This window comes from Lithobates pipiens, unplaced genomic scaffold (assembly GCF_037356315.1).
Source record: "Lithobates pipiens isolate NorthernLeopardFrog02 unplaced genomic scaffold, aLitPip1_a1.2 Scaffold_27, whole genome shotgun sequence".
NCBI classification, from domain to species: Eukaryota; Metazoa; Chordata; class Amphibia; order Anura; family Ranidae; genus Lithobates; species Lithobates pipiens.
The window spans coordinates 59,623,736-59,637,910 of record NW_027507788.1 but is presented as its reverse complement, the minus strand read 5'-3'; the positions used below and the strand labels follow the sequence as shown (position 1 = coordinate 59,637,910).

Below are 14,175 nucleotides of genomic sequence, written 5' to 3'. Positions count from 1 at the left end.
AACCCCTGCTACTAGAGAGCAGAGCTATCAATCACCAATTATATCTACTTTATAGTTCCATTGTTGGATATGTGAGGACCTGTCCAACCATTCTGCTTAAAAGGTAGGCACAGATTTTGAACTGAACCGAGTGCTATACGCATTAGGTCCCCTGGGGAGTTAAAGTACTATATGTTTTTATTATAATATATATTTTTATTTTAACTTCATGGGGGACTAAATTAGAGCTGAAACAACTAATCGATTAATCGACAACAAATCGATTATGAAATTAATCAATTACTATTTTCATAATCGATTAATCGGGCAGTAACATAATGGGGTTAAAAATAAACTAAAATGAGCCCTTTATAGTACAAAAATATAATCACTGTAAATATTACTTTCACTGTTCTACAGTAAAAAAAATTAAGCCCTTCCAGTAGTTATCTGCTTTTTTGTACTATAAGGGGCTAATTTTAGTCTTTTTAACCCCATTATGTTACTAAACGTCTTAGGCCTGGTTCACATCTATATTATTATTATATTATACAGGTTTTATATAGTGCCAACAGTTTGCGCAGCACTTTACAACATGAGGGCAGACAGTACGGTTACATTACAATTTGGTACAAGAGGAATCAGAGGGCCCTGATCTATATGTTTATTGGTGCTTTTTTTCAGAAATGCACTACAGTTCATTTGCATGGTTTCCTATGGGACACGTTCATATCTGTGCTTTTTTCAGCCGCTGCATATTTGGAAATGGTCAGGGACTTTTAACGCAAAACTGTGCTTTTTTGGTTCAATATACTTCAATGAAGAAGCTGCAGAAAAGAATGTAATGCGTTTTTGCAGCAATTTGTGTTTTTAATCTGCCCAAAAAAAATGCAAAAAACGCAAATTGCGGTAAAATCACGTGCGCAAAAATCAAAACGCACAGCAAAAAGCACTGCAGAAACAGATCAAAAGCAAAAGTGTGGGTGTGTACCGAGCCTTATGCTGGCCTCACTGATCAATTTTCAGGTGAGAATATTCGGATGAAAAATCTTTGTTGTTGTTCAAGAAGTTTTCTATTATTTCCAAATTTTCCCTTCACTGTGGTTGAAAATGTGTCAATTTGACCCACTTTTTTTTTTTTTAAGGTTATTAATCGATTAATTGAAACAATAATCGGCCAACTAATCGATAATGAAAATAATCGTTAGTTGCAGCTCCTGACTAAATGCATATAGTACTTGCTTTCATTCAGATCTGTCCCTTAATTTCTAAGCAGCATGGTTGGACAGGTTTCCCTCATGTCTGACAATGCTGCTAGAAAGAAGATGGATTTGTGGAAGGGAATGTGTCAGACTCTGCATTTTATTTGTAGGGCCATCAAAGTATTTTGTTCTACTTAAAGTGGTTGTATACCCTTTTTTGTAACTTTTACCTACAGGAAAGCCTATAATAAGGCTTACCTGTAGGTAAAAAAAATATCTCCTAAACCTGTACGGTTTAGGAGATATTCCCCTCGGTATGCGCCGCTGACTGCATGCGCACGAGGGGATTCTCGGCCTGAAAATCCGGCAGTGGCCGGCGGCCGGAAAGAAATCTCCCGCGCGCATGCGCGGGAGTGACGCTATCGCGGCTCCGGCCACTCAGCGCCGGAGCCGCGATACCCGGAAGAAACGCAGAGGGAGCATGTCAGCTCCCTCAGCGTGGATCGTGCCAGATGTCGGGGCCTCGTTCTAAGGTAAGTATTTCATAATGAGCTAGTATGCGGTGCATACTAGCTCATTATGCCTTTTGCTTTGCAGGTGTTAAAAAAATAATAATAGCGGGTTTACTACCGCTTTAACCACAACAGTTCTGGGCACTTTCACCCCCTTCCTTCCCAGACCATTTTTCAGCTTTCAGCCCTCTCTCATTTTCAATGACAATTGCGCGGTCATGCTACGCTGTACCCAAATGAAATTTTTATCATTTTGTTCGCACAAATAGAGCTTTATTTTGGTGGTGTTTATTCATGACTCCATTTTTTATTTTTTGCAATATAAGTGAAAAAAGAACAGAAATTTGGGGAAAAAACTATATTTTCTTCTTTCTATTTTAAAAGAAATCCAATAAAATCGAATTTTGTCATAAATTTAAGCCAAAATTTAATCTGCTACATGTTTTTGGTAAAAAAAGATCCGTTAAGTGTATAATAATTGGTTTGTGTGATCACGGACATGTGTACGCAAATGATCATGTACAGATGTGTGCAGGTTATCACGGACATATGTGTGCAGAGAATCATTGGGACATGTGATTTTTGTGGGACATATGTGGGGGGGCCAGGTGTCTTTATTATTTGGGGACATGTGTTTTTTGGGGACATTGTGTGAGGACATGTGTGTTTTACATTTGTGTTTACACTAGACTGGTGATCAGTGAGTAAAAAGCTGTAAAAAACAGAACATACTCACTGATCACCAGCCAGCTGCTGTTATCCGCTCTCCTCAGCGACAACTTCCGTGTGAAGAGAGGAGAGCCGATTGCCTAGCAACCGGCTGTTTGGTTACAATCACAGCCGTCATGGGATCAGGAGGGCCAATCACAGAGCCCTCCTGCCGATCGCAGATGCACCGTGTTCAGGTGACACTAGCGCATCAGGATCGCGTCGCTGCGCGGGCACATGCGATCTCCCTCCTTCTGAAGGACGTTTCTGAAAGTCCACTCAGGAGAGGGCACCCACCCAGCCGTATATGTACATTGGCCGGGTGGGAAGTAGTTAAAGTAAAACTCCAGATATGGAAACCATTGCACAGAATGTGATTTTTTTTTTTTTTTTTTTTTTCCTTAACTTTTTTTTTTCTTTTTTTTAAGCTGGGGCCCTGATGATGATGGGAAGACTGTTGATGGACCTCATCAGTTGGGAAAGGTACTTTGTTTAATCACAATAAAAATGTAATCATTCCCCTATGTAAAAAAATAAAATAAAATAATATGAAACAAAACAGAAATTGCAGTTTTTTAGTTTTTTTGCCCACCATCTTATTATGTTACTGGCAATTCCTTGTTCGTGCATCCCTGGACCCAAATAAAATGTCCTTTTTTTTATTTTCTTTCTTTTTAGATTTTTATTTAAATTTTTTATACAAATAGAGCTTTCTTCGGTGATATTTGATTTTTGTTGACTATATATTTTTACTTTCTGCTATAAAACGTATCCAATGAAAAAAAATTGAAAATCTAATTTCTTCATAAAATTAGGCCAATGTTTTCTGCTACGTGTTTTTGGTATACAAAAATCCCAATAAGCGTATATATTGATTGGCTTTTCTTAAAAGTTATACCGTCTACAAGCTATGGGATATTTTTATTTATTTTAATTTATTTTTTCTAGTAATGGTGTCAATCGGCGACTTATAGCTGCAATATTGCGGTAGACATTCTGACACTAACTGGCACTTTTTGGGGACCAGTGACATTAATACAGTAATCGGTGCAAAAAAAATGCACAGTTACTGTACTATTGACACTGGCTTGGAAGGGGTTAACATCAGGGGTGATCAAAGGGTTAACTTTGTGCCTAGCCAGTCTTTAACTATACTGTGTTGGGTGCTTTTACTAAGGGAAGAGATGGAATTTATTCGAGTACCCTGCACCCGCCGATTGGCTTCCACTGTGTGTGTGTGTTATCACAGCAGAAGTGAGCTGCCGGCAGGTCGCATGCATGCCCCCTACCCGGCAGTGTCAGGTCTTGTGAATATATAATTGATCTGATACACAGGTGCAGCCCTGTAGCAGTAAAACTGCTATAAGGCAGACTTAAAGCGGTTAAATACGAGACTTTGGGTCAGATGATAACCAGGTTATATGAGATCCTAGTTCCCTCTAGGCATATTGGAACCCAAACTCTCTACCGAAGTCTGATACAGAATAAAACATGATAGTTGCTCCTGGGAAAGAGAAATACAGCCTAGCCCAAATGTAAGTCATAATATCAGTACATGGTTATTTTTTTAACAATACAGATGTGATGAATGGAGTACTGAGTTTAGAATAGGGTGTGCTAAAAGTGCACAGGTGCTCAGTCTCATAACACTTTTCCATTTCTCTTTCGTTCATTGACGGACACAACACCTGTAATCCTAACCTTAGGGTTATATTGCCACCTTCAGGAGAGGAACAGGCAGAACATGTGAAAACAGCAAAACTGCACAGTACCACCCAGGGGGCGGTCCTACTGGCTATAACTCCTCACTCTTCTTCCTGCTTTTCCTGGGGACCATTGGTCCTGGAAATCTTTTCTTTTTTTCCTGCATTTTGATTCCTGTGATCTACAATCAACAGCCGGGCTGGTTGACAGGCTGGATAATATAGATCCTGGTAGTCTCCCCAGCCTGACCATCGAGCGTGAACAGACCTTAGCTATGCGCTGGATCGACGTGACATGCCCCGTCTGATCCGGCGGCGGCCAGTGAGCTATATTCTCCGGGGCACACATATAACCGGGTTACTGCTGTCCGTGTCACGGTGTGCCACCCCGTATTGCTCGGGTTATGGGTCTGTCCATGGAATGCGTCCAGCAGTCCCTGCAGGAGGGGTAAGTATGGTTAGACCTGTCTCGGCAGGATGGAGCAGCTGGGCATTCCCTGGGAGGTCGACTAGGGGGTCTCTCCCTCTCCCTTTCTTCTCTCTCTGTCCCTTTCCCTCCTCCCCATGCTATGGGCCACTGTGTGACTGAGCATAGGGGGTGCGGTGCACGTACCTGGCCAGGGGTCCTCAGGGGAGGGGGGGCTCTGAGTCCTGGCAGGGGGCTGCGCAGGGCGTTGGTGGTCCGCTCATCCTCTTCCCTGTTTTTAGGCCATTGTGAGGTTATCTAGTGTGTATGCCATGTGGTGCGGACCACTGGCATTTTCCGGTGGCCACGGCCATTTTTGTGTAGCCACGGCAAGCTGAGGCTACTAGAAAATTGCCACTGGCCACCCCAGCAAAGCCAGGTGCTAAGGGATCGAGGACTGTCAGATTCGGTAATCTCCACTATGCTGAGGGCACAGAAGTCCTCTTCTCTGAAGATTTATCATCATACGTGGAAGGCCTACATCTCCATGTGTAAGGATATGGGGTGGCGTCCACGCACATACTCAGTTTCCAGGATCCTGCTGTTTTTGCAGCGAGGAGTAGATCAGAAACTTGCATTAAGTACCATTAAGGGACAGGTATCAGCTTTGGCTGTCTTTTTTCAGCGACCTTTCGTGACTCATTCATTGGTGAGTACGTTTGTTCAGTGGGTTCGACATGTGGCCACTCCGGTTCGACCACCGATGCCTCCGTGGGATTTAAATCTGGTGCTCTCGGTGCTTCAGAAACCGCCATTTGAAAATATTAGGGAGATTCCCTTATTGACACTCTCTCAGAAAGTAGTCTTTCTAGTGGCTATTACATCTGCCAGGAGGGGTTCTGAGTTGGCGGCCTTGTCATGCAAGTCTCCCTACTTGATCCTCCACCAGGATAAGGCGGTGCTGCTTCCTCAGCCTTTGTTTCTTCCAAAGGTTGTTTCGGCCTTTCATCTAAATGAGGACATTGTGCTTCTGTCCTTATGTCCTCAGCTGTCACATCCCAAAGAGGTTGCTTTGCATTCTTCTGCGGGTGTACCTGTCTTCTATGACTGCTTTCTGGAGGTCAGACTCGCTTTTTGTATCGGTGACTGGTCTGAAGAAGGCCCTGGTGGTCTCGTCGGCCACCATTTCTCGTGGATCAGACAGATCGTGGTTCAGGTTTATGCCATAAGGGATCGGGCACCCCCCTTTCCTGGCACGGCACGTTCAACCAGGGCAATTGGTGCCTCCTGGGCTTTCTGACATCAAGTGTCTGTTTCCCAGGTGTGTAAGGCTGCGACCTAGTCGTCCATTCTCCCTTTTACAAAATTTTACAAGGTTGATGTGAGCGGATCTTCGGATGCTTGCTTCGGCTGCAAGGTTTTGCAGGTGGCCGTTTAAGGTTGCATCTCCTCTGTTGAGGAGTTCTTTTTGTTATGGGTGGAGTTTATTTTCTTGCTGTCCCCACTCCTAATTTTTTGACACTGCTTGGGGACGTCCCTAAGGTCAATATTAAAGGTGCTGTGTCCGTCAATGAATGAAAGAGAAAATAGGATTTTTGTACTCACCGTAAAATCCTTTTCTCTGACGTTCATTGACTGACACAGCACCCACCCCTCCTATTTCTGTTTGTACTGCTTTTGACAAACTGAGCTGCTGGAAGCAGAGTGATGGGTTATAGCCAATAGGACCCCCTGGGCGGTACTGTGCAGTTTGCTGTTGTCCTCTCCTGAAGGTGGCGATATAACCCTAAGGTCAAGATTAAATGTGCTGTGTCCGTCAATGAACTTCAGAGAAAAGGATTTTACGGTGAGTACAAAAATCCTATTTTTTTTCCTCACCAGAATCTTTGTATCTATAACACTATAGTATATTGTATTATTATCCTCTTCTTTTTTTTTTTTTTCCTTACTCCCACCTTTAGGCTGCCTTACAGCATGGAGTCATTGCTGGACGGAAAGGATTTGGAAGCATTTTTGTAGTGGCCAGTGGTAATGGAGGCCAATACAAGGATAACTGTAATTACGATGGCTATGCCAACTCTATTTATACTGTCACTATAGGTAAATGTATTTGTATTTTTTATTTTTTTTTACAGTCAAGAGAAACTACATTAGTTGTGCATCAATTGTATTTGTTTTTTAAGTCCATATTTTTTAAATTGATGTTTTATCTGGATATGTATATCCATTTATGTTGAAGCTGCCTACCTTTGGGCTCACTCTTTCTTATTGAACCCCAGACAGAGGTTGGTGAGGCGCAGCCACGGCTTTGACTGATTTTAACAGTGTAAAAAAAAAATCAACTTGAGCTTTTGAGCTCTGTAAACACTTTTTCCAACAGGAGTTAGGGAGAACCTGGAAAAAAATGAAAGGAGGTCATAGCTTCCTCAATGTATTTAAATGTAATATTTCATATTTTGTAAAAAAAAAGGGAAACAGGTGCCACCATCTACTGTATCTATGTATTAAATGAACATTAAAACCAATTAAGATTGCACTCACGGGATGGAAGAGAAATTGGACATCTCATCAGTCAGTCTGTCTGTATGGTCAATAGTCCAGGGGTGGCTTGGTAGACTCTATATCACACTGCAACAGGATGGGACCATGGCTGCATGATGGTGAGGATGGCAACTAGATCCGTCATGAGCTGGGTACAACCACTGTGTCTCCTGTAAGGGAGAGGCTCCACTGGGCTGATAGATGAGCAGGAGAAGTCTAAGGGAGAAATCGTAACCAGCAATGCAATCTTAATTGGTTTTAGTGTTCATTTAATTAATACATACACTTAGATGGCGACTACTTTGTTTACTTTTGTTTTTACATTGTATAGAGGAGAGCCAATATCCTGAGAAATGCAGCAACCATCACTATAGTGGACTTTTAACTTGTACTTCATTATAGACTTTTTATGGCTTTTGTGGGGGTCCTTCCCATCCTATGTTTGCGTTATTGAGCCTTTTTTTTCTATTTAATATTTCATATTTACCTGACAAAAAAGTATTATCCTGCCTGTATTACATTAAGGGAAGCCATACGTACAAAACTACTAAAGTTTTACTTAAAATGTTTAAGTTAACACGTTCAGTTAGTGCAGCATGTGTATGTGGCTAGACCTTCAACACAAAATAAAAAAATAAGTTAAAGATACTTCTGTTGGGGGCGTGTCCGGATGTAAGTGAGAGCAGACGTGTGTTTGGGGAGCTCCGGCCGTCTGAATTCTAATCCTGTGCCATCCTGTGAATCTAGAGGCCCAAACGGAGCGATTTGTCGGCCAGAGGGACTACTGCCCTACTGCACTGCACCCTGAGGGGCAATTGTGGACCGGTGGGACCGTGGAGCCCGGGATACGGCTGCTCATCCTCCTCGTGCCTGACGCCATCTTCCCGGCCTGTGCGGGGCAATCGGGTCTGATCCGGGGCCTGTGGGAGAGGTAAGAGGCTCCTCTCCATCCATCCACCACCCCCTTGTGCCCCTGGGCTGTCCCGTTTTCCCGCGGAACGCCGGCGCTGATTTTCGGGCCTGAGGCCTAGCGCGGCCTAGTGAAGCCTGCCGCGGACCGGACTTTCCTAGACGGCCGGCCGGCGGGGGAGCGCTGCGATCGGCCAGCGGAGCGGCGGAGGAGGCTGTCGGCCGGTGGGGGACTGTCACCTACCTGACCATCCTAGCTGGAGCTAGTGGGGGGCTGTGGAACTATCATAGCTGCCCTGGCCTGGCCTAACACAGCCTGGGAGTCACTTGCAGCCCTTTCCCAGTGGCTGGAGGGGGAGTGAGGTGGTCGGCCTGACCCCTGCAATTTGGACACAGCTCTCTTCATCTCTTGCTGGACACTGTTACCCCTTTTAGGGGGGCCGTTCTGGTGCACAGACTGAGGGCCCCGACAACTATTCTTATCTGACAGACATTGCATCCATCCATCCAGCTCCCTGGGCCCTGCCATATAGTGTAACTGACTGTGCCTTGCTGCTAAAGGATTTCAACTGTGAGGAGCGGAGGCTCACGGACGTCTACAGCCCAAATCCCCTTCATGGGCCCTAAACACCGGCCTAAGAGCTCTTCTGCACTGAGCTGTCCTGCTCCTGATCCGCCCCCACTCAGCCGGATCCCTCTCTTATTGGGAGGGTGCAATCGCTGCTTGCGGAACTAGCCATGGAGTCCGGTTCTTCCTCTGGGGTGGCTCTGCCTACCCCCCCCCCCCCCCTCCCAGGACAGTACTGCGGTGATCCTAGCTGCTATTGAACAAAGTAAAACCTCTATGCTGGTATGAATAGACCACCTTGCAGCAGAATGTAATCTCATTAGGAATGACCTGGATAAGATCAGGGGCAGGCTGACTGAATCAGAATCACGAATCTCTGCAGCTGAGGACTTCACAGCTACCCACACCAACAACATAGCGGACCTGCAACGCACGGTACAATTGCTCGTCGCTAAAGCTGATGATGCGGAGAACAGAGCAAGACGCAACAATATCCGTGTCTTAGGTCTGCCGGAGGGTGAGGAGGGTGACCGGCCAGGGGAGTTTGCGGAAGACTTTTTCAAGAAGCTAATGAGCCTCGCGGAAGTTTCCCCGATGTATGTTGTCGAGCGTGCTCATCGTGTACCTACAGGACGTTGCATCCCTGGGGCAAATCCCCGACCCTTCTTGGTCCGCTTCTTGAATTTCAGGGACCGGGACAGGATCCTTTCGGCAGCTCGTAAACACCCTTCTCTACCATATGGAAACTCCTCAATCCTACTGTTCCCGGACTTCTCGGCAGACTTGCAGCGCAAGAGAAAGTCCTTTAATGATGTTCGCAGGCGCCTACGGGAAAAGGATATTAAATACATTATGTTATACCCCAGCCGCCTTCGGGTGCCTTATAATGGATCGGTGAAGTTCTTTGACACGCCTGAGGAAGCAAATGACTGGCTGATCACTCTACGTTAATCTTTTACCGCTATCCCTAGGTTGACGGGGGGGTACTGCTTGCCTGGATTATTATCCTGATATGGGCTCCCTGACTTTTTGTGTTTGCTAGCTGTTTGTTGTTACTGTTGCTGCGGGACTCACAGGATACTACTTGCCCACTGGATGGGCGGGCGCACCTTCCTCCTCAATGCCAGCGATTGACGTACTGACCTCCACCTCTCCTAGGGCATTTGAGGTGCCTTGCCATCGCTCAAGTTGATCCTTCCTGAATCCGCATTGTTTGTTTTTTTTGCCATAGGTTTTGTCCTTTTAGCTACTTCCTTTTCACTTGGAGCTCCCCAGATGCAGGACACTTAAAGCGGGAGTCCGCCGGGACTCCGCGTTTTTTTTTTTTTTTAAAAGCCAGCAGCTACAAATACTGCAGCTGCTGACTTTTAAAATAGTGACACTTACCTGTCCAGCGCGCCCGCGATGTCGGCACCCGAAGCCGATCTCTAGATCGGTACTCGGGTGTTGCCGCCGCCATCTTGGGTATGGGAATCAGGAAATGGAGCCTTTCGGCTTCATTTCCCGGTTCCCTACTGCGCATGCGCGAGTAGCGCTGCGCAATAAGGACGGTCCCCGCTGCCTCTGGGATCTGTGTGTTTCCCAGCAGGCAGCGGGGCACTTGCGGAAGGGGGCGGGCACTTGCGGAAAGGGGCGTAATCTACGCCCCTTTCCGCAGAGAGCTATCCCGAAAGTGGGTGCAGTTACCTGGATTATCCAGGTAACTGCACCCCCCTCCCCCCTGAAAGGTGCCAATTGTGGCGCCGGAGGGGGGGAGGATTCCGATGAGCGGAAGGTCCATTTTAGGGTGGACCTCCGCTTTAAGGACTTATTAGTTCTCCCCCCTCATCACAGGAGGGTTTTTTTCTGCCTTGACGAGGAGTAAGCGGCTTAGAGGGGCCGCGGCTTTCGGAACTTTTTTTTTGTTAAAAGTCTGGAGGTTTAAGTTTTGGTTAGGTTTTGGGTATTAAACTGGCCATGTTTTTTAGTGCCCATTTGTTTTTTCGTTTATTCCCAATTAGGGCACTCATGGCCGGTAGGGAGTTGCGGGTTATCTTTTTTTTTTTCTTCTTTTTTGTTTTAATAATCTCTTCTTTTTTATTTTTTTTCCACTGTGCACTCTGAATCCACTGATTATCGCATCTGTTTTGTATGTTATACTTCCAGGTATCATGCTCACTGGCAGGATAAGGGGATATTGTGCAGGTATTGCTATGCTATAACATGTTACCAACTGTTTCAATGGATTTGAGACTGGTGTCTTGGAATGTTCGGGGTCTTAATGATAAGGTTAAGAGGGCCTTGATGTTTAAATACCTGAATAGTCATAGACCCCATGTCCTTTTTCTCCAGGAGACTCACCTTCTGGGGAATAAAATACTGGCACTGCGCAGGCCTTGGGTGAGACAAGCGTTCCATGCTACGTATTCTAGTTATGCGAGGGGTGTGGCCATCTTGCTAAGTAAGTCTCTAGCTTATAAGGTTGTTCACCTGCACACTGATCAAGGAGGCAGATTCATTATCCTGTTATTAGAGATTAGCCAGGTGGTCTATGATTTCATCAATGTATACCTGCCCCCCCCTTCCATCCACAGATCTTGTATAGGATTAGTGAACTGCGGGCTCCCCTCCAATTCTCCAGGTTGTATATAGCAGGAGATTTTAATTCCATCTTGGATCCATCCCTGGATTCGTCCAACCCAAATAGGATATATTCACCAGAGCTACTGCAATGGGCTAAAACTTTTGATTATACTGAGATCTGGAGATGGAAGCATGCTGATGCTAGGGCCTACTCTTTTCACTCTTCCACACATAAATCGGGCTCCAGGATAGACATGGCCTTCGGCAACTCTGGGGCCCTGACATCGGTGAGGAGGGCACTGTATTTGCCTGCAGGTCTCTCTGACCACGCACCTTTGGAGGTTACCTTACAGTTGTCGAACGCCAGGGGTAATGCTTGTTGGCGCCTGGCGCCCAAATGGGTGCAGGACTTGCGGGTGGGGGAGGAGCTCGCTCCTAAACTGCAACAATACTGGGAGTTGAACGAAGGTTCTACCTCGGCACAGATGGTTTGGGACGCCTTTAAGGCCAACACCAGAGGAGAAGATATTTCGGCTATTAAGGCGATCCGCTGTGAGCTGTCATCCCAGATACGAACGCTCGAGGGGGGCCGAGGCGGCTGAGGCATTTTCCGACTCGCCGACCTTGGAGCGCTTTACTCGGCTGGCTGAGACACGACGGGCCTTGTCCCTTCACCTTGCTGAGGCTACTCATTTAGATTTGAAGTCCTTGGCGGGGAAAATCTTTGAATCTGGGGACAAAAACAGTAAGCTTCTAGCGAATTTAGTGGCTGACTCTAAAATGCAGACAGTGGTTTCGGAGATCCGAGGGTCTCATGGTCAGTTAGTGTCCGCACCTGATCTGATACTTACTGAATTTAAAGCCTTTTATGAAAAACTGTATGCTGAAGTCCCAGGGGGGTCGGTGGAAGAGCAGAGGGAGTTTCTCTCCTCTCTGGATTTGCCCACTCTATCACATGAGGATTGTGCATTTCTAGACAAGGATTTTACTTTGGAGGAAATAGAAGAGGCAATTTGCTCATTTCCTGGCGGGAAGACACCTGGACCCGATGGCCTACCTGGCGAGTGGTACAGGTTGTATGCCCCACTGGTCGCTCCCAAATTGTTGAAAGTATTCTCTGACAGTAAAACTCAGATGGCACTCCCTCCGTCCATGTATCAAGCACACATAGTGCTTATTCCCAAGCCTGGCAAGGACATCTCCCGCTGTGCTTCCTATAGACCGATTTCCCTGCTAAATTTTGACCTGAAGATTTTGACGAAAATTCTGGCCACCAGGTTATGAACGGTCCTGCCATCCCTGATTGATATAGACCAGACCGGATTTATGCCAGGGAAGTCCACGGACATAAATTTGCGAAGAGTATTTACTCATTTGCAGTTGCCAACCACTGAGTCTTCCACGAGGGTAATAGTGACATTGGATATCGAAAAAGCTTTCGATTCTGTGGCATGGCAGTTTATATCTCTGGTACTGGAGGTTATGGGTTTTGGAGAGGAATTTCGTAAATGGATTCACGTGTTATATAAGGAGCCCTCGGCACAGATTAAGATATGTGGCACCTTGTCAGCGCCTTTCGCTGTTCGGAGGGGAACGAGGCAGGGTTGCCCATTATTGCCGGCTCTTTTTGCCCTGGCAATGGAGCCACTTGCGTCGGCCCTCAGGAAGGCGGAGGGGGTTCGTGGGATACGGGTGGGTTCCATACAGGAAAAGGTAGCTTTATATGCAGACGATCTCATACTCTTTTTTTAAGGGACCCTGCCCAGTCTCTCCGGGAGACGCTGCTCATTCTTTCCCATTTCACTGCTTGTTCTGGGTTGAAGGTAAATTGGGACAAATCTCAAATCATGTCCATAGACAGGGGGGCTAAAGCGGCAGCAGATCCCGACCTACCATTAATGTGGAAGGACACAATCAACTATTTGGGAATTTATATTTCCTCCTCTACCTCTGATTTTTGTGCCCATAATCTGGATCCATTGGTGCAGAAGATGAGGACTAGACTGAAGGCATGGTCGCATCTCCCTCTCACCTTGATTGGGAGGATTAATTTATTTAAAAAGAAGCTTTTGCCTGCTTTCCTCTATGTTCTCAGACATGCTCCAATCTGGATTCCTAAAAAAATATTCCGCATGATCAACTCTCTTCTGGTGTCGTTTCTCTGGGGCGCTGGACAGCCGAGGTTTAAGCTGACGGTGTTGCAGAGGCCTTGGGGTGAGGGTGGTTTAGCTTGCCCAGACCTACACTCCTATTATGTGGCAGCCCTTCTGTCCCATGCCCACAATTGGCTGGTTTCGGGTGAGTCCAATGCGGCGGTGGTTCTGGAGGCGGCGTGGTTGGGGTCATATGAGGCACTGAGAAACTTAATGTATCGTGGTCTTCGGGCCCCGTTCTCTCTTACTGCCGCAATGCGGGCGGTTGTGAGGGCATGGAACATAGCTAACTCGATGTGCCCAGTACCTTCGGGGCACATCTCTCCGCATAGTCCTCTTTGGTTTAACCCGAATTTACCGGAATTTGGCTCTATTCCTGACCCTAGTGTATGGGCCAGCAGGGGTATCAAATATATTGAGCAACTTTGTTTTGAGGGCAAAATACAGACCTTTGACAGGCTGAAGCAACAGTATGCCTTGTCTAACTCACATTTATTCAGATTCCTACAACTTAACCATGCCTTTCGATCACAGTTTGGAAACGCCCCAGTGGCGTTCTACACCTCGAGGCTAGAGACTCTGCTCAGGGACGATGATCTGTCTAAACCTCTGTCGGCCATATATAAGGTTTTGCTCCCAAATGTTCATACCGGTCTCGAAATCCTGAGGACAAAGTGGGAGGTGGATTCTTCCTCTTTGGACACAGATGACTGGGAGGACGTCTGGGAGTATCCTTTCTTACAGTTAGTGTCAGCCAGAGATAGATTGGTGCAATTTAAAATAGTGCATAGGGTATATTACACTTCGCAACGTCTCCACAGAATCTACCCATCTGTCCCTGCCTCCTGTTGGAGGTGCAACTCACTCTCAGTGGATTTTATGCATATGTTCTGGGGCTGTCCTCAAATAGCTAGTTTTTGGGTGGAGGTGAC

General features: G+C 46.2%; 1 protein-coding gene across 3 annotated transcripts in view; it reads left to right on the top strand.

Annotated features, from left to right (window-relative positions):
- Positions 1-14,175, top strand: part of PCSK7 (proprotein convertase subtilisin/kexin type 7) — a 217,822-nt gene that overhangs the window by 56,401 nt on the left and 147,246 nt on the right. For all 3 annotated transcript variants that reach the window (XM_077456987.1, XM_077456985.1, XM_077456986.1), the window contains exons 6-7: positions 2,830-2,884; positions 6,472-6,610. In XM_077456987.1, the coding sequence (XP_077313113.1) occupies positions 2,830-2,884; positions 6,472-6,610 (194 nt within the window). The remainder of the gene's footprint in view (positions 1-2,829; positions 2,885-6,471; positions 6,611-14,175) is intronic.